Source organism: Echeneis naucrates, chromosome 15 (assembly GCF_900963305.1).
Source record: "Echeneis naucrates chromosome 15, fEcheNa1.1, whole genome shotgun sequence".
NCBI classification, from domain to species: Eukaryota; Metazoa; Chordata; class Actinopteri; order Carangiformes; family Echeneidae; genus Echeneis; species Echeneis naucrates.
This window is the reverse complement of record NC_042525.1, coordinates 16,469,713-16,495,826: the sequence shown is the minus strand read 5'-3', so window position 1 is coordinate 16,495,826 and position 26,114 is coordinate 16,469,713. Positions and strand designations below refer to the sequence as shown.

The 26,114-nt window shown below is 40.0% G+C and overlaps 1 protein-coding gene across 3 annotated transcripts in view; it reads left to right on the top strand.

The window, feature by feature from the left end:
• Nucleotides 1-25,022, top strand: part of cdh5 (cadherin 5) — a 59,020-nt gene extending 33,998 nt beyond the window's left edge. For all 3 annotated transcript variants that reach the window (XM_029521192.1, XM_029521191.1, XM_029521190.1), the window contains 14 exons: nt 2,327-2,566; nt 2,873-3,152; nt 3,600-3,722; nt 3,862-4,029; nt 4,180-4,361; nt 6,153-6,257; nt 6,707-6,849; nt 6,940-7,073; nt 8,471-8,580; nt 9,272-9,374; nt 14,540-14,670; nt 14,791-14,905; nt 18,960-19,092; nt 19,901-25,022. In XM_029521192.1, coding sequence (XP_029377052.1) covers nt 2,327-2,566; nt 2,873-3,152; nt 3,600-3,722; nt 3,862-4,029; nt 4,180-4,361; nt 6,153-6,257; nt 6,707-6,849; nt 6,940-7,073; nt 8,471-8,580; nt 9,272-9,374; nt 14,540-14,670; nt 14,791-14,905; nt 18,960-19,092; nt 19,901-20,276 — 2,343 coding nt within the window. In that variant the 3' untranslated portion in view covers nt 20,277-25,022. The remainder of the gene's footprint in view (nt 1-2,326; nt 2,567-2,872; nt 3,153-3,599; nt 3,723-3,861; nt 4,030-4,179; nt 4,362-6,152; nt 6,258-6,706; nt 6,850-6,939; nt 7,074-8,470; nt 8,581-9,271; nt 9,375-14,539; nt 14,671-14,790; nt 14,906-18,959; nt 19,093-19,900) is intronic.
• The last annotated feature ends 1,092 nt before the right edge of the window (nt 25,023-26,114 follow it).

Genomic DNA, 26,114 nt, shown 5'->3' with positions numbered 1-26,114 from the left:
GCAGAAGATGGAGACGTGCATCCCAATGCTAAGAGCTCAGCATGTAACTGATAATGAGATCAATACATCAAGTTAAATCAATCGAAAGCATGAATATGAATAAAGGCACGCGTATACTTGAAAGCTATTGAGTAAAAACAAAGACATATAGGCTTTCTTAAGAATAGATTCATAGCGAGTTACATTAAAGATTGAGGAGGCTGAATAATTTTCCATTGGTATATAAAGTTTTAATTAACGTGCTTCAGTTCATTGCCAGCTCATGGAGCTAGTGATATAAGACCAGCAAAGGAGATATTTATTGGCAACATCCGCTGTCCAACATGTGCTGTAGCAGACATTGACTCAATAAATTTCAATAAATGACAGTACATTTTCAATCTAATTAATTTAGTCCTGAAAGGAAACTTAACAATGGAAAACACAAGAGGAAAAACAAAACCCAAACAAAGGGACACGAACCAATGGCCAAAAAACACTGTTGAGTTTTTGTTTGAGCTGATTTGTGGGGAGCCGTGCGAAGAGGTCAGCAGAATACGAGATTAGGCCATTAAAGTGAGAAGACTTTGTGCCAGTATAATCCCCTCATCATAATCTCTCTTTCTCCCTCCCTGCTGCTAATGGCTGGAAGACAATAAAATGCACTAATCTGTCCACTGGGATGGCGCAGGGCTGTGCTGAGATATCAACCAGAGTACAGAGCTCATATAGACTAAAATGTTTTGAAGATTATTTCCCTGGCATTTCTGCTTTATTAGATAGAGCCTGGTTTGTTGGGCAAGGGGCTGGGAGAGATTGAGAGACAGAAGAGGCAAGGCAAGAAAGAAAAGGGAGAAAAAGTTTACCAGCCTGCTGCGGTTTGTGGACCTTTTATCTTTATTTTGGTTAAATGGTGCTAAAATGGCTCGCAGGCAGGAACAGCTGACGCACAACAGCGGAACGTCTTCCAGCTCACAAATCAGATGAAGTTTGGTTTGAATTGAAAGAAGATGCAACTAAATTTCTTCCCTTTTTTCATGCTTGCAGTTTGTGTAGATGTTCATTGTCCCCAGAACACCACTGACTTTCATGACGCTGTGTTCCTTGATTTAACCAACACCTTGAGATAGACAGTTGTCGCTCTGAATGGTAAATTTCAGCGACTGCTGGAAATTTGGATTCAAATTTGGTGTCGTAGCCGTAGTGACCCCAAGACTTACCCTGCGGCTGCATGATGAAAAACAGCGCTGCCTTAAAGAATCTCTAGCTATGGTGCAGGTAGGTGCACGTCAGAAGACACTTTGGTGATGAATCCAACTTTAATGTCCTTAAACAACATTTTTTACGTACTGTACATATTACAGATATCCTTTTGATGACGTATCTAATGAGGATGATCTGTTAGCAGGGTGTGCTTCCTGCTTATTTGTGAGAAGTTGCATAATATCATAGCAAAGGTGAATGCAGATTTAATGTTGTTTTTTTGGAGTGGAGTTGCATTGGTTTTGCCTCTGTCTTCTCTGTGCTGGAGCTGAGCTGTCTGAATGAAAGACAAAAGAGGCTGCACATCCTTTGATGTATTACCATCATTTGCAAGAGCGGGATCGAATTTGACTTTAAAATTAATGTACAAAACTGACCCGCTCGTCTCTTATTATCCTTGATCAGCCACAATGCGCTCACTTCATTACACCCACGCACTTTTCTTTTTTCAAAGTCGCGTGCTGCATTTAAGGGGGAAAAAAAAACAAAACAAAACTGATCAAATATTCAAAATGTCAAACGGTCCCTTTACGGAAAATGGCCTTTCTATTGACTGATAAACACCGACATCCTAAGTGGTTTTAATGTCAGCTCCTCTCTCCTTCTCTCTCTGTCTCCCTCTGATGCAATACCACTGGGTCAGGACCTAAAATGGGTCACAGGCCTATGTTAAAGAGATTCCCATACGACCACTGTTGTGATATGCTCTCAGCCCAGGTCCCATGATGAGAGGCTAAATGTTCCATTTGGGTCCCAGGCTGAAAAGGTTTAAAAGCCCTGGTCCTCAATGATAGCTAGACCTCGCGCTCCCCAGCAGACTGTAAGGGGACAGTGAGTCCTTGGCCTTCACTTGGCGTCTCACCCTGGCACAGTGACGGGGTCTGTCCATGGCTGATAAGTGGGTTTTAATGTGATCTCCTCGAACTCCTTTTCTGCTCCCTCTCTCCTCTCTGATTTCCTCTCCCTGCATTTCCCAACATCCTTCTTCTTCCTCCACCCTTATTCACTTTTTTTTTTTTTTTACCACTCTCTACTCCTTCCTTCCCCAGTTTACCTTCCTTATTCTTGTCCCACTCTGCCGCAGATGATGGCTCGCCTCCAGCTCTGGACTGTGGGGTCCATGGCCACTGTGGTGTTATCCATGTGTCTGGCCATTTCTCGAGATTCTGACCTTCCTGTGGTGGAGATGGGGAAACAAGGGCCTGTTGAAATAGTGAAGAAAGAGTCCCATCCTGTCATGCTCAGGCACAAGAGAGATTGGCTCTGGAACTTTCTCTATGTGGCAGAGGAAAAACCAGCTCCCATCCCCTACAAGATAGGGCAAGTAAGTTAACAACATTTGACCTCACTGTAGATCCTCCTGGTCTACTTCCTGTGCCTAGCCTCTACAGTCTAGTCTTAAAGTGTTTGAGGAACACTTTAAGGGTATTTCTGTCTCTCCATTCAGTTTGATGCTGTGACATGCAGAGAATCTGGGGCACTAACTTGTTGCTAACCAACTCTTTAATGAATATCTGAGTGATTTATTTTTTACCAGAATACGTTTATTCGTAGAAATTCGCTGGAAGATGGATGATGTGAGTCCTCACTCCACTCAGTCACCTCCATTTCCTCCTTTTTTCTTCCACAGCTGAGGTCGAGCAAGTCGGCTGATGTGAATTGGTATAAAATAGAAGGTGAAGGAGCAGGCAAAATCTTCACCGTGGATCGCAAAGGAGACCTGTTCGTCACCAAGACACTGGACAGAGAAGAGAAGAATTTTTACAAACTGACTGCCACGATGTACGATGGGAGGAACAATGTGATCGAGGAGTCTGGAGAGTTCATTGTTCATGTGACAGATATTAATGACAACACCCCTGTTTTCCCCTCAACATACAATGGTTCCATTGATGAAAGGTCATCCATAGGTGTGTATGGGTTAATATTGAAAGTACAAACTCACTAACAAAATACTATCAGTTTCAAATTTAGATATATATCACATCATCCACCCACAACATGTATTCCAGCCAGCTCGATCAGCATGAGAAGAAAAGTAAGATAGTAAATTGGCCAAATTTACCAACAAAAGAGTTTATTTTTGACATTTACTATTAATTGGTGGTAATGTGGGTTAAAAATGTACTGGACTTTGAAAATTCGAAATAAGAGACAAAATGATGACACCAGTCACAATCATGAGCACATCATTCAGTTGAAAAATAGCTTATGACTATAATACAATCAGAATGTATTGATCCGAGAAACACCCCTGTTCGAAGACACAATACAAAGAAACTTTGAAAACACTGCAGCATGATGCCTATTCTGCCTGGAGAGGCAAATTCATTTCTACATTTATCATCCTTATTTAGGAGTTAAGGTAGTCGATGTGTTGGCAACTGATGCTGATGACCCCACCACCGCAAATGCCGATTTGAGGTATTCTTTGACCCCTGATGGAGACGTTTCTGCCTTTGAAATTGACAGCAAGACAGGTGGGTCCTCGACAAAGACTTCACTTACTTCCTTAACAACATCGTTATAATATAGGGGAGCTGTCGATGCGCTGGCTATTTCTACATGAATAAAGGTAACACCCCGCCTGTCTGTTTCTTTCTCTCTGCCTCTCTGCAGGTACAATCCGCTGCAAGGTGAACACCCTGGACCGGGAAACCAAGAGCCAGTATGTGGTGGTGGTTAAAGCTCAGGATATGATGGGAATGGCCTCTGGGAGCACGGCTACCACCTCCGTCACCATCACCATCGCAGACATCAATGACAATGAAGCTTCTTTCATTCGAAGTAAGGGAGAGAGTGCAAAAGTAAAAGGAAAATCTGATAGCGTGCCAATGAAATATTCACCTTCCCTTGTTCTTATTATAAATCTTATTAGAAACTGATTTAGTGTAACTGCTTTATATGCCTAATATGAAACATGTTGTGTGTCTGCAGAGTCTTATGAACTGGAGGTTCCAGAGACCCACAAGGTAAATGAGAAGATTGGCACCCTGGAATTGGAGGACAGAGATCAGGTTCAGAACAAGGAACCAATCTTTACCATCCAACATGAATACAAGAAGCTATTTAATGTTGAACTCAACCCCAACAAAGACGGCAACCTCATCCTGAAACAGGTGGGAGATTCATGATGAGAATGAATTGTTTTTAGATCGGTATCACACAACCCTGCGCTCGCCCAGTGTGAGCTGGGATTGATCCAAACCCAGAAACAGCAGATGTTTTTATAGCTAAGGCAACATGAATTGTAGCTGATTTGGATGCTTTTTGGTAGTCCCATTTTTGTTTTGTAGCCTCAAAACAGTGAGGGAACAGTTTCAAGGTGTTCTGTTTTTGGTTATGGTTCTTTACGCATTTGGCCGCTGCATGGTTACTTCAAAAAACAAAAATTTATGGTGTTTATGGTGTTGAAAGTAAGATTTTATTTTATTTTATTTTATTTTTTTGCAGGATGAAAGTTATGTATTTTACCAAATTCAAACCAAAAAGCCCTAGCCTCCTGGTTAGCAAAGATATTCATACTCTGAGAAATTTTAGCAGGTTTACTTGACTGGTTTGTGCTCTTCAGATAAAGTATTTAGGACATCAGAGAGCAGGAAATGTATTCCTAATGAAATGAGCTATGTAAGAGCTTGTACCCACACTGGCCTGGAATCGAATCGCAGCGCAATCTTCTCTCTGCTCGACTCGCCCCTCAGCTCTGCAGTCCCTCTCATCTTTCTCACCGGCTCTGTTTACATGCACAGAGTAAGCCGGCTATCGGCCACACTACAGTTAAGGTCTAAGCTGTTTACACATGCCTTTGATACCCTGTGTCTGAGTATCCCTGTTGCCATGAATAATCCAGTTAAGAGAATATTCCAGCATACCTGTGGTGTCCCATTCACAGATAAAACAGTCCACTAGATAAAAACATTTAACTGAACAGTGGGCTATTTCTAATACAGGGTAAAGAAATGGTAATCCCAGAAGAAATGTGACAGTAAGCACTGCTTGCTGTCACATATTTGTTGACATGAAAGCACATCCATACCACTGCGCAATTCTCAATTTGTGCAGATTTTGAAAAAGTGAAAGGAATGAGGTGTTTTTATGCTGCAGCAACATCTTTAACATGGAGGTGAAAAAAGCAAGCTTTTTACTGTCTCTTAAATCCAGAGCACAAGGCTAACAAGATTGTTGTAGCTGCACTGTGACATGTAGAGCTTTTTTACAACTGCCATCAACACCTGTCCTGAGTGAACGCACGCAGGTGTGAATGCCTGATGATAAGGTGCTAAGAGATGCATTTGAGTGTGTAAAAAAGTGAAAAGTGCAAAGTGTTCCTCGTGCCAAAACAGGAAATATGTGGCAATATGGACATCAGCGCAAATATGGAAATTATTCATTTCAACTATGGAGATCAACTGACATCATGAGTCAAATAAAGTCACATAAACACATTAAAGACATTTTGTTCATGAGGGAAAATGATGTAGAGCAATGGTGCTCCAGAGAAGTTCATAATTTCAGTGTGTACTTCAGAGGCATTTTAAATCAGTGGTATAAATATAGCCTAGCTGCATGAGCTGTAGGCAGCCTGAATATGAGGTGCATGTTAATGATAGGTAGAAATTAGCCTCACAGGTCAGCTGTGTAATCAAGTTGAAGGCTACGAAATCTTTTGGGGACCAACTTTTTGTAACCGGCACACTGATTTGTTGGCAGCCTTCATAATAATGAAACCTTGTACTCTTGTCTCCTTTAATGACTCCCTAAAGGACAGAATTATTTGTGCATGCAAACGTGGCCAATGCAAGGAAGAGAAGAGTTTTAAGATCGAAGCGATAATCGAATGAAATCCTCATTTTATTAGAACTGATTTATGATTTCTCATGGACTGAAACAACATTCACCTCTCTTCCCAGGCTCTTGACTTTGAGGTCACAAATAGCTACTCTTTCAGCGTCCAAGTGAAGGAGAATGTCCACGGTACCGCTGACAACGCCAACAGCGCTGTCACCACAGCCCAGGTATACTTTAAAGGGACATCAATGGTCTTCATGTCTTCCTACAGTGATGCTATTACAAGCCCTTTCATTACCTGTCTCTGAAGGAATGGGACAGATGAGTTTGTGCTGTGCCACAGGCACATACAAAATCAGAGTGAATCCAGCAGGTTTTGAGGGCAGAGATATGCAGCTTGCTTTACTGGTTACTCTTAAGATTCATGAGTCATAAACAAAGTCACTTGCTGATTTACAAGTGGCATGCTGGAAAATGTAGTTTTATCTGTAAATACTGTGTATTCTTCGACCACCCCCGAAGATCGTGTGAGCCTGAAGCAAGCTAAAAGAAAGAGAAACCAAAGGAATTCAGTCAAACAACTGTAATCTTTTGAAATCTAAAATGTGAACCAAATGTGCACGTGTCACAAGTCAACATCATCTTTCATTCAGAATGATTGATTTGAATTTGACAGGTAAACATCAAAGTATTGGACGTGGATGAGCCCCCAGTCTTCTCTCAGTCCATCTACACCTTCAGTGTGGTGGAAGAACGGCTCGTGAGCAACATAGGAACAGTCTGGGCACGGGATCCTGACAAAGCCAATAAAAGCATACGGTAAATGCTGTGCAAACCCCCCCAAGATAACGAGCAGGGTTTGTGATTCTGCACAGTGGCTAACACCGATCCCTCACGCTCTTTGTTTAGGTACTCCATCTTAGACAAAGACTGTCCTATTGGCATCAACCCGCTGACAGGTCAGCTGTTCACCCTGAGGACGCTGGACAGAGAGCTTGAGGCCACACACATGTTTCAAGTTAAGGCTGTGGAGGAGCCAATTGGTATGTCATGCACACGCACACACAAATAGCACGGGTTTATTAATCCTGTTTCCTTTAAACAATAGATACTCAGATGAAAAATGAGAACCATGTGTTTCTAACAACAGTAATGTGCATACAGGGAGGAAGTCAAAGAAGCAGAAAAAGACAGTCTGTTCTCTTCTTATTTACAGAGCACCTTCTCTCAATTTATTGAGGGATGGGAGTGTAACACATTTATAACAGGGATTTTTATGGATTTCACACACTGCCAAAACACCTGGCCGACCCACACGGGAAGGAGAGAGTAAGCAAGAAAATCACATTAGTGGGTCTTTGTTCACTTGTATCTTCCAAACCAAACTCTGTATTTTTAGAACAGCAATGAATGAAATCCAAAGATCTATTTTCGTGGCTTGTCACGGTGTTTAAGCAACACAATGGTCCTCTGAGCTTGACAAGGTCCTCGATATACAGTGCATGTACTGTACTAAAGATAGTTTCAAAATCCTAGAAGAGGAACGAAAGAGACCCACACAATTATCAAAGATGGATATTCAAAAAAAAAAAAAAAAACATTAGTGATGCAAAATCTATGTAAAAGCTGTTTTAATGTGAGAAAAAAATAATCATCATTTTATCATGGCTAAATGCATTCATTCAGCCAATCTCAGCTCACTCTGGGTGAGGGCGGGGTCACCCTGGACAGGTCACCAGTCCATCACAGGGCCAACACACAGAGACAGACAGAGACCAACAACCAGTCACACGCACACTCAGACCTACGGACAATTTAGAGTCACCAGTTAATCCAAACATGATATCTTTGGACAGTGAGAGGAAACCCACGCAAGGATGGGGACCCAGGCCTGGGAACTGAACCTGCAACCTTCTTGTTGTGGGGCAGCAGCGCTAACCACAATGCCTCCGTGCTTTCCTGGCTAAATGCAGTCAGGGAGACAGCAAAACCATTGAAAATTGGAGACAATGAAAACATCAAATGTGTTATCGATGATTATTATATTTATTATATTATATTATATTATATTTAAACTGTTTGGCAGGATGTTTGAACATTTTCAGTAAATAATGCCAAATAATGCCCCTGGGAGAAGACGCATAGATGAAGCATCATTGTCTGTCCTGTTGGTACACCTGTGTCTTACACTCAGATGGATTTCTTTTGTTTTTATACCAAGCACTACAAATCCAATAAATAATATTACATTGTGTCTTTAGAGTTACATGTGAGTATTTATCTTATCCTGCAGCATAGTTTGCTCTGTAGCATTCCTGCAGGCAGCTCATTGAAACGTCTTGTGCGTCCATTGTCAGCCGACTCAATGCTGCAGTACACATTCACAAAATCAGCCCCAGCGCACTGCAGTTAATCATGTGCTGTTCTCCCTTCTCTGCAGGTTTGGAGTCATTTGTAAAAGTTAACATTGTAGTTCAGGACATTAACGACAACAAGCCTGAGCTGGATGTGGATGAGATCTTTGTCTGTGAAAACGACATCACAAACACAGTAAGAAAAACCTGTTTCTCATAGTTTCTATTGATCTAGGTTGGTTTGCATTTAGCTGTATAGCAATTGCTGCCTCTCTACAACCACTGCATCAGCATTGCCTTGTTAGTGAGTATTTGCATAATAATAAATTGGGTTTGCACTGTTTGAAAGCTGACCTGACCTTATTTATTTTCAGTTGCCGTGTTGTTCAAAAACAGGACTCACATTAACATCTGCATTGACACAAGAACAAAGTATTGACTTTGGACGAAAAATGCTGAAAACACCACAATATCTTCAGTAAATGATAAATAGGCTGCATTTATTAAACTGCATCCGTAAGAACGATGCAAAGCGCTCATACACACAATTTCATTGTAGGTCAACATGTACTGCTAGTGTTGGCTCGGTTTGATTCAAATTGGAAGAATATGTGGAAGCTGACTGTGTGATGATGACATTCACAGAATCTTTTTAGCATTTCAGATGAATCCAATTCAGTGATTCACTTGGTTTTTAAGAAAGGATTGAAAGTTTAACCTGAGTTTATCCATTGTTTTATGTATATGAGTATGAAGGAATGTAATTGTTGTAAATGTGCTCATCTCTCCATGACTCAAGTATAAAGTCTGAATATATTTAAAAATCATTGGATATAGATGAAATTTGTGTCCAAGTTGAAATTATTATGATTCTTTTCTTTCCTCAGGTGATAGGAACTTTAAAAGCAATAGATAAAGATGACCAGCCAGCCCTCTTCACTTTCAGCCTGGCCAGTGAGAGCTCCAACTTCTCCATCAAAGACTATGGCAGTAAGTCATATATTTACCTTTACTTTCTTGCTTGTTGCTCTAAATGGTGCTCGAAAGCATAGCTCTGGCCTCAGAACTTGTTGCTACGCAACAACTGAAACGCCATTTGAAGCACAGTGCTTTGTTGCCGAAATTTGAAATTATTTTAACTCCTCAAAGCATGCTTCGGTTCACACGGCCAGACGGGGGATTTAGAGACCCTGTCTGGGACCATAAGTGCTGTCTAGAATGCACAACAGCAAATATTGAAAGTAATGAGAGCAAGTGGCTCGATGGGCTTTCAGATGATTCTCCATGTATTCTGAACGCATCCCAGGTAAGGATGCTAAGGAAGCATGTCACACACAGAGCTGGTGGGTCGCTTTTCACAATAAAATGGTGCAAAAAGTGTCCATGGAAAGCTGTGCCAAGAGGAATGCTGGGATATTTTTGAGAGCCCTCACTCAGTAAATTAGATTCGATGAAGGGTATATGTTGAAGAAGCGTTTTTGTTGAAAAGTAAAATGCGCTGATTGCTGTTGAATTGCCTTAATGAGTTCTATTTCATTGCAAGCACAGTGTACAGTACTCCACCGAGCAGCAGCTCTGAAACACAGGCTGGATGGCATAGTTTTATAAGATACATCACTGTGTTATCAGTTTGTTGTTGCTGTTCAGAGAGCTGTCTAGTCAATGCAAGAAATTGCTACAAAACAGCATTATTTTGGTTTCAGTGGTTTTATCTGAAGAGAACCTTTTGTCCGGTTTTTGAGTCCAGCTCAAGGTTTCTTCTATGCATGTAAGTTCACCAGGGGAGAGTACAATACCCTTATTATTGAAGACACTAAGTATTGCTTTAGGTAAACAAAAGGAAATATTATGAGTATGTGTTAGTATTTTGGGTTATTACCTCCAAAAAGCTCCTCCATATGACCACTGTGTATATGTTTGTATATCTCATAAGTCAGCACCAGGTCTTAAAATATTTCAATGAAAGGAATGGCTGAATGAAAACTTGACCTGCTAATGGTCCCAGATGAAAAGATAAGGGATCAACAAAGTAATTTATGTCATCATTAATTCATCCATTCTCCAGACTGCTTATCATCATGGGGTTGCAGCTAGCATTGTACAAGGGTGGACTATATCAGGGACAGGAAGTGACTCAGAAGTGAGGGAGGGTGGCAACTGTTCACGTCTATGGGCATTTTAGAGGTGGTAACCTGTAAGGAACCCCGCACAGACTGATTGCCATGACCAGAAGGTTTATTTTCCAAATTTAATTACTAAACTGTATCCACCCAGATATAGACACTCCAGCCTTTCATACTACGGTGTAGTGTGAGATGGGTAACACTTGTTGTAGTTATAAGGACTACGTTTCAGTGGAGACACTTATGTAAACTCTTTGCTGCAGGAATTGGCCAATTCCACTTCCATCACACTCAAGGAGAAAAGACAGCTTTCTGCTACCAGAAGAGTATTCTAAATTCAAAGCTCCATCAATGTTGGCAGATCTGGAGCCATTTAGGACTAATAGTGTGTGTAAATTTACAGGTTGATAAATGTCAGTTTGTATAAATAGGCTATGATACAGATGATGGTGAGAAACTCTACAGAGGCACTTACTTTGATCAAGACATTGATATTTAGGCAAAAGTTGGCACTCTGTTACGTCAGATTTCCAATGCTTATTTGGGTTATGCAGCTTAGGACGCAAAATGGCACAAGTAAAACAGTTTTTCATCATTTTTGATCATCACATACACTTATAATACATGAAAGCCTGAGGAAAAGTGTTACCAACTGCTCTAGTCAAATATTAAAAGTCTGAATAGATGAAAGCCTTAGGTAGTCAGATGAAAGATTTAGGTGAAGTGTTACTGTTTAATTTAAGTGAAATTTGAGACTTATCAAAAGAAAGATAAACAGAGCAGAGGTGGGGGGGGCTGCCTCATTCATTTCCTCTGTACTTGTGCCTGGAGGGGTTGACATGTTGACCCGATAGAGAAAAGGAATAAGAAGCAAAAGGAAAGACAGATGAGGCAGAGGTGTAAGAAAAGATGAAAGGAGGCAAGAAGGAAGAGACTGAGATTGAGGGAGATGGGTAACATTAAAGTGAGACCGTGTTAAAATGAGGGAAGGGAGCAAACATAAAGGAGAGAGAATAAAAGGTTGATGGACTTCAGTGTAAGAAGAGGAATAGGAATATTAAAAATAGAAATGAATGAAAATTAGGGGGGAATAAAAAATAGAGTTTATGAGGAGAAGTAAAATGTATTTGAAATAAAAAAAATAATGAAAAATAAACAGAGTGGTTGAAAGGAGAATAAAAAACCAGAAAAGGACAGAGTGCGAAAAGGTGGAGGGAAGATAAAGAAAATGGGAGAAAATTTAAACAGGCTAAAATAATTGTAGAAAAAAAGAGAAACACAAGGAATGAAATATGACAAGGAAAGAGGAGGCGAGAAAAAAAAAACAACACAGAGACGAAGGACAACGAATACGAAAAAAGAGCAGGAGCAAAGGATAACGGAAAAAAAGAGAAAAGATGGCAGGACAGGAGAAAACGAGGGGGACAAAGAGAAGAAATAAGAAATAAGGACAGTGTTGCTCCAAGGGGCGGATGCAAGGACATGATCAAAGAAGAAACTATGACATCAGACATCATCAACAGAAGAAAGAAAGCAGAGGAGGAAGAAAATTATAGGAAAAGAGCCAATATGAGAAAAGGGGTGTGAAGTTGGAAGGAAAGAGTAAAAAGAGAAGAAAGGGAAAGAGAAAGAGGAGAGAGAGGAGAGGGTAGGGGATAGAGCGCAGTGAGGAGGAGAGAAAAGGGAGGAAGCTGATGAGGGAAGAGTGGAGGACAGCACGGCACTCAGCAGAGCAGCAGCTCTGAAACACAGGCTGGATGGCATAGTTTTATAGGATACATCACTGTGTTATCAGTTCGTTGTCGCCGTTCAGAGAGCTGTCTATTCAATGCAAGAAATTGCTACAAAACATAATTATTTTGGTTTCAGTGGTTTTATCTGAAGAGAACCTTTTGTCCAGTTTTTGAGTTCAGCTTATGTTCAAGGTTTCCTCTATGCACGTAACTTCACCAGCGGAGAGTACAATACCCTTATTATTGAAGACTAAGTATGGCATTAGATAAAAGACCAGAGATGTAAATGCTTTATTGCTGAAGCATGATTTGGAGGAAGGAGTTGAGAGGAGAAAGTGTGTGTGGGGGGGGGGGGGGCATGGATAGTTGTTTGATAAGTGCTGATAGTCAGTGTAAACCTGTGCTCACCCTTGTGGCCTCCAAAATCATTTGACAGCCTCCTCACATCACCAACCTCTCTGCTCTCTGTCTCTCTCTCTCTCTCTCTCACACACACACACACACACACACACGCCCTCTTTCCCTCTCACTTAACTTTCTCATGCAACAAGAGCTGTAAAGTGATGGTTCTTCAAATATTTATCAACTACCGTCTCTTTAAAACTTGCAAAAAACAACCATGCTTTCATTATGGGGTCCGGAAACAGACACACATATACACAAAAGCATAACTACTCACACTCAAGGACACAGCAGAAGTCAGTGCAGCTTTCACAGTGAAGTGACAGGACCTGCAACTCGGTGTTGGTGTTCAGACCGGGGCGGCTACATGAAACTCGCTGCATTAATACCAGACAGACAAAAAAGAGGAGGAGGAGGAGGAGGAATGAAAACAAGGAGATGAAGAGAGAAAAGGGCTAATGAGAAGTGGGAGGAGAGAGAGGCAGAATACAAAAGAATTACAGAAAGGACAGTGAGACAAATGCAAGAATCCAGAGAGACAGGAAGTGAGATGAATTCAAAGCAAGAAGGAGCAGGAGCTGAGACAAAGAGGAGGGATGAGATGAAGGGAGGACAGAAGCTGTTTTCATCTTTTATTCAGTTAGTTAAGGCATCTTCATCTGTACCCATGTCCTCCCACTCACGCTTTCACTGACATGTTGCTTTGAAGACAACACTCAGAAAGCTGATTATATAGAGGTGGATGTATAAAATCTTATTTGTGTGTCAGCCATGTTAACCTTTCATTAAAAAGACCACTTTTACCTGGAATTTCAGACATCTGGCTGTGAGATGTGTGAACCATTTGCCCTGATAGTAAATGAGCTGAGCACGCAAACTGAGAACAAACTGTAACCTGTTTGGATTAGAAAATATTTTTTAATGAGAACGGCTGTTCCAATTACTTTTTCCTTTTGTACTTTTAACAAGGACAAATCTAATAGACGAGGAACAAATGAAGATAACTGCACAACCCTACAAAGCTTGTCCAGTAAAGTCTAAAAGCATACAGGCAGGTGTGAAATTGGAGCTGATATAAAGTTATGTTTTTTAGTCTGGTCACAAAGAGGCTGTGTTTTCAGTTGGTATGTCAGTGCTGCCTGTAATGATCATGGGAAGACTTCCAAATGAGTCAGAGTTCATCTTGTATGGAATGGGAAGCAAGTGTCTGACTGGTTAAAAGAGAAATCAGAGATTCACTGCATCTTCTTTCATAAAGCTGATCTGAAGTACAAATGTCAAAAGCAAAGTTTTCCTCTTATTTAAACTTCTCCTTGAACAAGAGCTGCATGTATAAAGTATGTTTCTTTGTCTGAGAGTTGCATATTGTTTGAGTGTTTAGAGGGGTCTTTCCTGTCATTGTGTGAGCCAAAATTCCTTCAGCGGTAGGATATTGCAGGAAACTTCTACCTGACGGGGATCTGAGTAATGACTGTATTGTCGGCCAGAGCTGCAGATTCAGACATTGGTCTGTGATGCCCAACATGTTTTGGTGCTCTTTGCGTTTCTGCTCTGTTTCCGACTACTCATTGTGGCAGCTTTTTAAGGTGCTGCTATTATCTATAATCCTAAATGACTCAAATCCTAGCACCAAACTGACAGATAATCACAAGTGTTCCGTCTGCTTTTATGTAACAACTCTCTTCTCGCCATCCTGTTTCATCTCTTGTTTTCATCTGCGGATCACAGAGTTGTATAATTAGACTCTCTCGACTCTATAGACTGAACAGGTGAACATTAGATAAGCTTCAGTGAAACAGGTGATGAGTCAGACAAATTAGACATGGGTTTTGTGTTGCAAAGGTGTTTGTAAATTTTTGCACACTCACAGTGAATGTTTGTATGCTTCTTCACACAGACAACACTGCGGAAATCATGGTGAAGCAGGGCCCATTCAGCCTGGATGACCCCAAGGATTACAAGGTGGATGTGCGCATCAGTGATGGGGGACGACCGGTCCTGACTAGCATTACAGCACTGGCGATCAAGGTGCGTGCATAATTGTGTGTGTGAGTGATGTGCTAAATTGCCTGAGATTATTTTTGAATAACAGAGATTTAGTTTATGCTGTACTGCTCAGTTTTAATCGATTGTAATTTCTCGATGTAGTCGTGTCGCTGCGACGCCAGGCGGATTCCTACGCAGTGCAAGGCCGGTGCTCGGAGGATGTCAGTGAGTGTCCATGCCCTGATAGCCATTCTGCTCTGCATCCTGACCATACTGGGTAAGTTCAAGTTCTGGTTTAAAATTTCTTATTGAGTTCTTTCTCTTGTGTTTTTCTGGTGGAAAGGTTCATTTAGTCACAGCGCTCCTCAGATATCACCCTGTAGGTTGTTTTTTTTTTTTTTTTAATGTTAGGGTGAAAGCCCTTCGAGAACTTCTCTTCTGCTTTTGATCTTCAACGACCCCTGAGAGGAGAACTAGACGTATTTCATACATCAGAGTGTTTACAGGTGTTTACAGGCTTTTGTGGCTCCTCAGGGAGTTGTGTGAAGTCTTACACTTTGTCAGTGGGTGTGTGGATAAGTGGATGTACCAGTACCTCTGTAGCCTTAGAGCGCAAGGCTCCACCAAACGTGATTAGCATAATACATTCGAATCTCCAAACAAAACAGTCAGTGAGCCAGTTGCATTGTTGATAATAATACAGTAATGAAATGCATAGAATGTATTAAGCTGTCCGCTGTGAGTCTATTAATGTGATGCTGGTATGATTTTTTTTATTATCACGCTGTGTTTGTTTAGCTTTGGAAGTGAAATGCTGAAAATCATTCCCAGCAGCATCCACCTCATGCATTCATCAAATAAGGAACAATATAGACACATATTATTCAAGTTTGAGATTGCAGTGCAGAGAGGGCTGGCATGAAACAAAGGGCCAGGAAGTAGACCAGTACCACTTTGTTTCTCAGCTTTGGGATCATCACAATTTGGTTATTTTTCAACACTGATGGAGGCAGTTTATGGTGAGCTCAAGTTTGAAGGCCGACTCATTTCCGCTATTTGGTGATTCAACCAGTAGCCATTAATCCCAACCATCTCTGGTCACATCCATCAGAGCATAGTCACAATGGAGAGAGGTGACACTGCAGTGAAAATTTGGTTTTCAGTTGGGTTCTCAGTCAACCCTTACATTTTATTTTTTTTTTTTAATCTGACCAGTGTTCCTCTGCTGATTATTTTCTGTAGTTTAAAGTAGGAAAACAAAAAAATCTGACTCTCAATCAAGCACAATTTTATGAACAAAAACGGCGAACAAATTGTTCACGGTTTGTATATTGAAAACTGCTATTTGGACATTTATGAAAAAGTCGTAATTTGAAGTGAGCAACAGATGTGATGAACTGATTTTTAGTTGGTTGGCTTACACGGTTGTCTTACAAACGGGTGTAAAAGCCTTTCTTAAACCTACAGCATTTTAATTATCTCAGAGGAATGTACAAAAATTCACAAAGACGGCATCAATGATCGATGTAAAAAGCCAGCTTCAAGTTATTAAGGGGATGTGCTCAGGTTCACTTGCCCTTGCTTTGCAATAAATAAGATCTGTGTTTTGTGGGGAACTTTTCCCCTCCCGGTGTTGTTGGTTTTATGAATAATGCAGTGGTGGATGTGAAAATAATGCCTGCAGTTGTGAGCTCAATATTCTCTTTGATACCGTCACTCCCTGCTCCTTTTTTTTTCTGGGGTAAAAAGAGACACTTGTCATGTCAGTTGAGTGGCACGCTGGAGATAGTTGGGTTAAAAAGAGGGACCTGGGATGAGAAGTACTGAGAATGAAGAAAGGGAAAGAAAAGAAGTTGAAGATGACGAGGGACATAGGTTGAATGACAGATGGAAAAAAAACTTAATATCTAGACTTACATATGGGAGGTGGCGTGGGGGTGAAAAAGTGAGACGGAGAGCCTAGGGGGGAGCAAGACCAACTGAGAGACAGAGTGAGACAGAAAGAGGTCGAAGAGGAGAATTGTGGGAAATGCAGCAGAAGAATAGGAGTGGTAATGAGGAGAGTTTATGAGCTCTTTAGGTGCCGTCTGCTTATCAAACATGAGCAAACACTCAACCTATTAACTATTAATACACTCCTTCACTTTCGCGCCTTTCCCCCCTTCACTTTTTTTCTTCATCTTTCTCTTCCTCTTTGTCTCTCCCTCTGGGTCTCTCTCTCTCTCTCTCTCTTTCTCTGCCTTCCTCTCTTCCTCTTTCTCTCTCATTCTTTTTATCAAACACCCCCAACATAGGCCAGATTAACTATTTAATGCACTTGTCATTATCTGCTGGGGCCCAAAGCAATTTACCGTACTTCCCATTCACAGGCGCATTTTCTCACAAGAAGTGGGGTTTGACACACTAAAAGACACTTTTCTCAGTCATTTTCCTACAAAGAAAGGGGCATCCTCTTTTTTTCTCTCGCTCTCTTTTCTCGTTCCACTAAGTCTAATATCTCCAGAGCTTATTAAACTGCAGAGCATGTGTTGTAAAAGATTAATCTGTTGGTTTCCCATGCAAACTTAAATTAGTCCCACTCACCCTCAGCTAAAAGGCATGGCTAATGCTGCCCGTCCACTGAGAGAGAAGAAGGTTCATACCGGGACTGAGGCTTGAGGCCCAATCTAACGTCGAATGTATTCTTCATCTCTTCTTTCTCTCTTTCACTGTCTTCTTTCTTGACTTCTTCAGCTCTGATTTCGTTTTGTTTCAGCTATTGGCTCTCCTTATTTGTTTCTTCTTTCCTCTTGCTTCCTTGTCGTCATTGTTCCTCTCTTCAGCTCAAACTGCAGGACATAAATCACTCTAGAAACCGATCAAGTTTTACTGTGGCATCACTGGTGCTGGCAGCCAAACAATTAAAATCATACAGATCCTGGCCTCTATCCATCATTGCCATGAAACATTATACCACAGTTTACGTGCAGTTACTGATTTATTTTCAACCCAGATCATAATTTTTCCTCATTTTTCTTTCACGTTCCCACAAAAGATATATCATAAATCAGTAAAAGGACACAGTTTGTCATTAATGTCCATGTCTGTGTTGGAACAGGAAAATATAATAATTCATGGGATTACCAGCAATGTTACCTCAATATTCTGCATATTGAGGCCAGACAGTATTTGTATGTTGCTGACACAGTTGAAGTGGGATTCCACCTTTATGGATTATCTCCTTGTCCTGAGCAGCTGTGTGACGGACAACATCGTTGTTAGATAGCCACAATTACATACATGCATAAGTGACTTCATTCATGAATAGCCTCCAGTGATCATCACAAATCACTACAAAGGTCCCGTTTTGAGTTAGAGAACACAGTAGACTTGGGGTTTGTTGACCTCCATCATTGTTCACTGCATTGATTGTCCATTGAACATGAGCCGTTTTTCCCCAGCTGTTGAGTCTCACATTCATATAGTCTTATCTTCACCCTCTTACTTCCGTCTCCTCTTCGCTCCGCATTGTGTCTTTCTCAGTTGTTTACTTCGTCGTCATCTTCCCGGTCCAATCTTGCTTCCTTTTCCTTTCTTTTTCATCCTCCACCACCTTGTTTTCTCATTTTCCTCCTCCTCTCCTTTTCCACCTCCTCTCCTGTATTTGAAGTCTTCCTGTTTCTTGTGCTTCACTCTCTTTGTTTCTTTGTGCAGAGTTGGTGTCTATCTGTCTTTATATCTGTCTGGCTAAGTAGATTCATTTAAGGTTTAGATGCTGCAGGCAAATGTCTCAGACACCTTAAACCATCCCCTGCTTACTCCATTTTATAGTCTCTTGTTGGTGCTCCACTTTCCTTACTTGCTTCCTGGCCCCCATCCTTATTTTGTTTTGCCTTGGCCTAATTTCTCTCATGTTTTTTAAATCCATAGAACTGTTGGTCCAGCTTTGAAAGTGGCTTAATAACCGTTCTGTTTTTGTGTTCGACACAACTATTTCTTGAACGAATGGGACGCGCAGCACAGGATAGTTTACATTTCATGTATTTCATCTATGTGCCCTGAATATCTGAGTTTCTTTGATGGAATCCCTTAGACAGCTTTAATCTTGTATGATTAGACCTGCCACAGATATAACTTGAGGTCTGTGCTGGCTGTCAATCACTGGCCAAAAGTGTCGTGGTGTTTTTGAAAAAACAAAACAAAACAACATTTTATCTTTAAATAAATATTTCATTCGGTGTGATAATACCTTGTTTCAGATGCTGTTCAATGCGCTGTCAAAGACAATTTATGCCTGACAAAACGTGGAGTGAACATATTCCAAATGATTTTTCCTTTACTCTGCTTTTCAGTAATTGTGATCCTGTTTGTCATGAGGAAACGCTACCAGAAGGATTCTCTAGCCAGCATGAAGAATAGTGGGGAGATCCACGAGCAGCTGGTCACGTATGATGAGGAGGGAGGAGGAGAGATGGACACAAATGGGTATGTGGATGAAAACATACTGTGCACATTTTTTTTTTTTTTATAATTTTTTCATTTGTAATAACTTAATAACAGCACAAACTTGAGTGAGGTTGATGGTACTCTATTTATTATTTAGAACACAACAGCAAAACACAGCTATCAACAAAAAATATGTTAAACGTGTAGAGGTGGAACATTCAAATATTCCTCTTAATTATCTCTGATTTCATTGCATTTATCTTGATAGTCAAGTAATTTCTCCCACTGACTTGCTGATTTTTCTTTATATCAGTGTCTTATGCCACGTTAACTCTCCTCATTTACGCTCTTTATTCTAATTCCTGTATGTTTATTGACCCAGTTTATCGAACTGAAACCAGTAAATTTTTATCTAATCTCAATCTAACCAATCTATATTTAAATAGCATCAAAACCATACACAACCATCTAAATGATTCATATTAAATACACCATATGCTGTCAGTAAAACAGACTGCAGCCAAATCAGAGAGGCAGTCAATAAAAGCAGTACTGTATCCTGCAATAATAATAATAATGTTGTTTTTTTTATTATCACTTATCACTATTTTACTACTTCTTTTTCTGCTCTCATGTTAAATACTTGCTAGATTTTCCAGTTGTTTTGTATGAATTTATTCACTCTGATTGCATGGCTTCAAATTTCAGTTCATATTTTGATATGACATAATTTATATATTTATAAAAAAAAAAAGAAAAAAAGATTGCCTTAGCTCATGATCCTGTGATATCATTTAACAGTTAACCAGCTCCCAGTTTATTAAGATACAGTACTGCTTTCTTTTAGCTATGACGTCTCAATCCTCACTTCTGCCTGCCACGATGGCTCCTTACTTCGCCACCCGGACTGCCACCCCCACCCTTCCCTCTATGCCATGGTGCAGAAACCCCCTCAGCCGACTGCATGCAAGGGCGACATGGCTGCAATGATCGAGGTGAAGAAAGACGAGGCAGACCACGACAGAGATGGCTTCCCATATGACACCCTCCACATCTACGGCTATGAGGGACCAGAGTCTTTAGCTGGAAGCCTCAGCTCCCTGGACAGCTCTTCCACTGCTTCAAACTTGGATTATGACTTCCTGAATGACTGGGGGCCGAGGTTCAGGACCCTGGCTGAGCTGTATGGAGTAGATGGAAGTGACTATTTCCACCAGTACTGATGCAGAGCATCTGCTAACAAGCATACGTGATGCCAAAACACATACACATGTAAACAGCCATAAAATAATTCACACATTGCCAAAAGCATGCCGTAAATGTACACAGTCACATAGACATAACCATGCTTTTATGGTATCCATGTTGTTTTTGGACAAGGAGCTTCAATGAGACAAGCAGGCAACAGTGTCTTTCAAGTGTCTTGACCTTCTGAAAACAAAATCAGTGCGCGCTCATCTCTCATGTAGCATCAGCTAACTTTAGTGTAATTCAGTGAATCTATTATTTGATGGCGATCTTGCTCTCGTTTGTCTTTTTTTAATGAAACATAGCCCTTTGCTTCCACCAAGCAGATGTTGGAAAAATTATTAAAGTTACATGATAACATAGGACACAGTGCCAAGTAAGTGATTCTCAAGAGGATTTATTATTGGTTACAGCGTGAGAGCCTCATCACAAGGATACATTTTCCTTCATCATATCCGTCCTGCAAAGATCTGAAAGTCCTCTGCAGTCTTTAGCCCATCAGAGTTCAGTATGGATAACTAACAAATTAATCGAGTCACTGCTGGCTAGTGATGTTGTTCATAGCCTTTGATTTTCCTTATTTGACACACAGCACTGTTTTGCATCCCCTTTTCTTACCAGAAACTGTGTTTACATGCACCAAGTGATCCATGTATAAGCGGATGCCTCTGTCTATCCTCTCTCTTTTTCTTTTTTTTGGGGGGATTTTCTATGCATTTACCACCATGTACATATCCACCTACCAATGCACATCTCTCAGCCTAGAAGAATACTAATGTGGCTGTGCAGACATGGACACAATGCCTACATTAAAGACAACATAAAGAATGCATTAACTTGTATAATCACTGTCATACTTTCCTACTACATTTTCAGCCGCTTACTTCGTTATTAATGGGGATGCAAGTTTGGTGCATGACAAAGCAACTCACTGTTGATTTGAAACTTTTTTTCTGTTTCCAACATCCCTTTTTGTATTGACAGCCTGTCATCTCCTTGAGCTTTGAAGTTTTTTGTGTGTTTGTGTGTGTATTTTACGAAAGGGCCACAAACATGGTGAGAACAAGGTGTTTTTATTTTTGATCTGAGGTAGATGAGATGATTTGTAAATGTGATAGTTTTGAGGGGTCTATTGGTTGAGGTGAAAAACTTTGAGCAGCCACGAACATTTTAACTGAAAATAGTTTGAAGTGTTTGATCACAGCAAGTTGCCAGTTGTGTTTTTATGTTTCATCTGAAATACTAAACAGCACCATGTGAACTTTTTTATAGAAAGTTCAACTCTGAAAAACCAACAGAGACACACATCACAGACCAGTGTTTTTTCCAGAGGATTATTTTGTGATATATAGTTACGGATCTGCTGCATTTCCTAAAACTGCATGCCAGATGTCAAGAGAGTTATAAAGATCAGATAAGGCTCCTCAAATGTATTTCACAGTTTTTTACTTGTCAGCTTTTTTTTCCCAATGTGCAAAACTTGAAAGATTTCTTTTTCATGTTTACTGAAGCAGACGGTCTGATATGAAAGAGGAGTAATTTTCTAAATGAGTCATTTTCTCCATTTTCCCAATTATCTTCTTTTCTGAGAAAAGGAAGAATAGAGCGACAGACAGAGAGGAAATGGCAGTGCAGTGGCTCAGACAGAATTATACTGTGTTCCCAGCTTTTATTTGACAGAACCCATCATCACAGTTATTGTTGAGATGAAAGCCCAATTCTCTCAGGCCTACTACAACAAAAGTCATTCAGACAACTCAGGAAACGCCAAGTGGCAAAAGCAACTTGTTGGGCAGCTGCAATGGCTCTGAGGTGGCCTGAATAACTTTAACCTTTCATCCTTTTTGGCTACTGTAAGATCAAAAGTCTCTGATACTAAATTTGATAATCTCCAGGTCACTGTTAGCATCTGTTGAAACAAAATCAAGATTCAATCCCATTTGGGCCTTTTACTGTCTTTGACTATTTAACAATAAGATTAGCTGTCAAAGTTTCTGTGCTTGACAAATAGGTTGTCCAACAGTTTCATCTCTACTGTGGGTTATCCCTTACAGAGATATTTTTCAGAATACGTTAGAGTTAGGTTATTAGCAATCTTTGCATGATGACTAGTACATCCTCAAATAACGTGGAAGATCTATTTGTTCTTTAGTAACTCTTCAGTCATTGCGAACAACCACTCCCAAGCACTTTTTGATCCTGGCACTCTGGAATGGGGGCCATGGGGCATCAAGACAGGAACCACTTATGAATGACTTCCATTTAACAAAACGCACGCGCATGACATTTTGAGATCATTGTATTCGTGGTGGATTTGGAGCTAGATTGTGCCTCTTGCTGTTATACAGAGGGTCATTTATAAAAGGAAAAGTTCACTATTTGTAAAAATGTCAACTTTAAAATCAGATTACAAAATTAAGAAATAAGAATAGTTAAAACATTTGAGTGTGCCATAGTGCCCCACTGAAAATACAGTCACACGTCACACATGTCCCGATGGCAGTGCCTTTTTTTTTCTCCTTTTTTAATTTTATTTAAGTCCAGAGGAGACATTAGTTTAATTATTCTCCTGTTTATTCTGTTTTGTTTGGACTTGAACTTTTTTTCCTTAAAACTGTGGCTTGGAATGCAGTGGGTACAATAGCTGGAAGCCCTGTCAGTGCTTTCCTGTTGGCTTGACATATATACTCAGAGAAGCCTGTTCCTCCACCTCACTCTCAGTCACTTCTCGTTCTCCTGCTCTCCTTGTTTGCCTCACTAAATCCTCCCACCGTACTGTCTCTCTCCTTCTCTGTCTTCTAATCAGCACAACCTAACAGTGGACTCCACTTCCTGTCCATCTGGCTGGTTGCGCTTGCCCCTTCCTGTCTGTGTTATCCCTGCTGTGAGCTAAAGCATTGTGCTCACTTCCTTTTGGCCCTGCCTGGGAAACAAACTTAGAGAGGAAAAGGGAGCAAGTGAAGGAGAAACATAGGATGAGGCTGAGAGGGTTAAAAAGACAGAGACAAAGAAAACAATGTGGAGCAGTGATGAGTTTTTCAGCTGAGCAGATACACTTCAGAGCAAAGATTTGTGTGACAGAAGATCAACATAAGTAACCTACAGCACACCTTAAACAAAATGTGCCAGAAAAGGAAAAAAGTAAAAACATTATTGTGATCTCATCAATTTTGTATTTTATAGATTTGCACATTTTAAGTCATCTTAAGTCTCTTTTAAGACAGCTACTATCCCTGCTGCATCAAATCCAAAATACAGACGTCCACAGTCTGTTCATTGTTTATTCCTCTGGTGGCCATCTTTGTTTGAGTCAAAGACTAAAGCCTCACCTTGAGAGCAGTTAAATTAAAGCTGCATTGTACAGTGGAGGAAAAGCTTCTTGGTCTGTCCAGGCCTGTGGTTCTCAAGGACATGATATTCTTTTTTTCCTTTTTCTATTTTTTTGCATTATCACCGTTATTGTTAACATAAAAAAAACTGGGCATGTGACCCCCACCACCAGCCTCCCAAAAAAAGGCCGTATCCTGTAGCAATTAGAGGTGCCACATTATATTTTCTCTTCTTGTGATAAGCAATAAGTGTTGGGTGTAGTTAGAGTAAGATTTGGATGAATAACTTGCCAACTCTTTCACAACCATTTTTTCCATTATTTTTCTTGGCTCCAAAACTGTTGAAAAATATAAATGTCATTATTATTTGTCACATCATTGTTTATTACCGGGTGCAGCTGCATGTTCATTTCCAGCTGCCATTTAACTTAACAATTTCTTCATTTTATTTGTTTCTCCACAGTGACAAATCAGATATTGAAAACGTGTATCACCAAACAATCCACCATGTAACTGTATAACCATTTTGTCTAGTTGAGTTATTTAATTTCTCAGAATGCCATGTTTTTTAGATTGGTTGTTTTGTTTGTTTTTTCATTTAGATTTTACTCTTGGCCATCTCTTCTCATCTTCTTCTGTGAGCTTATTTGTCTCCCTCAGACAGTAAAAACAACTCTCTCAGGTTGGGATCCAGGCACACAAAAAAAAAAGAAAAAAAAAAGAAAAGAAAGTTCTTCACTTAAAAAAACACTCTCTACATATATTGACATTTGTTGAACACACACACATAAAACAAAAGATCTTTCATTGATTTCAGTGTAATTACATCTGTGCATCCCACATGTGACTGAGGGAGCATAAAATGTATATAGAAGAAAAAATGTGCCTAATAGTGTTTTTTCGCTGGCCTCACCTTTATCATTATTATTATTATTGCTTCAGTAAGTGTATTTAGAAGACATTAAACTTGATAAAATCTCTTTTGATTGCTGTAAAAAAAAATTGTTAATTTTCTTCTAATGAAAAAGAGCTGTGTGTGATGGACATATGCCTGGTGACATGAATATGTGATTTCCTCTTTGTGTCCACTTGTGTGTAAATGTGTGCGTGCGTGCTTGAGATTGTACCCATGTACATACAGACCAATGGGTGTCAAACCAATAAAAAAATAAAATAAAATAAAAACACATTGATAAACACTTTTTTCAAGGGTTTTCAAGGGAGCAAAACGTGCCTTTATTCCTCTTCTTCTTCAAAAAAAAAAAAAAATACTGTAATTCATTTTTTGATGGTGAACACAATGTTTTCTATATTGTTTTTAAGGTGTATAGCAACTACTTTTTATTACAACATTTTTGTAAGTGTATAGTAAAAATAAACTCTCAAATATGATTTCCTGTCCTGTCATTTGTGTTGTATGAATCAAGCCATAATCAAAGCCAAAATCATATGTTTATATTGTATTGTAGGTTTTCCTTTATGGACATAAAACCATTATAGCAATTGAAACACATTTTTACCCAAGTTAAGGTGGACAATTGAAACAACAGTGAACAAGAGCAGATGAAAAGAGAAAAATATATATCATTAAGAAGTAAAGATATTGTCAGATTTAAAGTTCCAAGTTGTTGGGAATGTTTGTCTTCTAACATTGTTTGAGAATTGATGAATCATTTGTTTTGTTTTGTTTTTTATCCCCAAGGCTAGTAAAAAGAAGAAAGTACAGGATTTGGGGCTGATCTTCATTGAGAAACTGTAAATATAAAGTTTGAGAGTTCACATGGGCCAAAAAAACTAAAAATGTATATGTTATACACTCAGTGTTTTGTATTTATAAGATTCCAAGTGTTGAAGATCATCCCTGTTCCTCTGTGTAAAATGATCCGATATGTCAAATACTATACACCTTCAAGCCATGCGAGGAAACCTCTGATCCCCACCACCTTCATCTTTGACATGTGATCAGATGTGATATCCTCTGTTTTTTCCTCTATTAACCTGAGTGTAAATTCACCACAGGATCATGCAGTTTTATTATTGCAGGGGCCAGCGGATTGAGGGGTCAGACCTCCATATATGTGATTATGTCCATATGAGACGTTTGTGAGGACACAAGATCACAGGGGTAAAACTGAGAGGAAAGAGGGAAGAGGGAAATGGCAAGTGACGTAAATTCTCACGGCACCTCCTGAGTTGACGCCCTGCGGGGACTACACACACACATAAACCTCCAAAGAGGTGATTTTGTGATTTTGATCTGGTTGACAAACGATGCTTTAAAGCAGGACCAGGTGTCTAAAACCTTCAAGTATCAATTTTCGAGGAGTCATAATACTGAAAAGCGAAAATAGCTCTGGTGAGTTCTTTCCCGCAGTTTCAGACCATAATTCAACACCTGCAACCCTGATTTGTTGGTGCCATGTGTTTTATGATATTTATATCTGAATGTTTCCCAGTATGCCCGTTTTTAGCAACTGAAGCAAG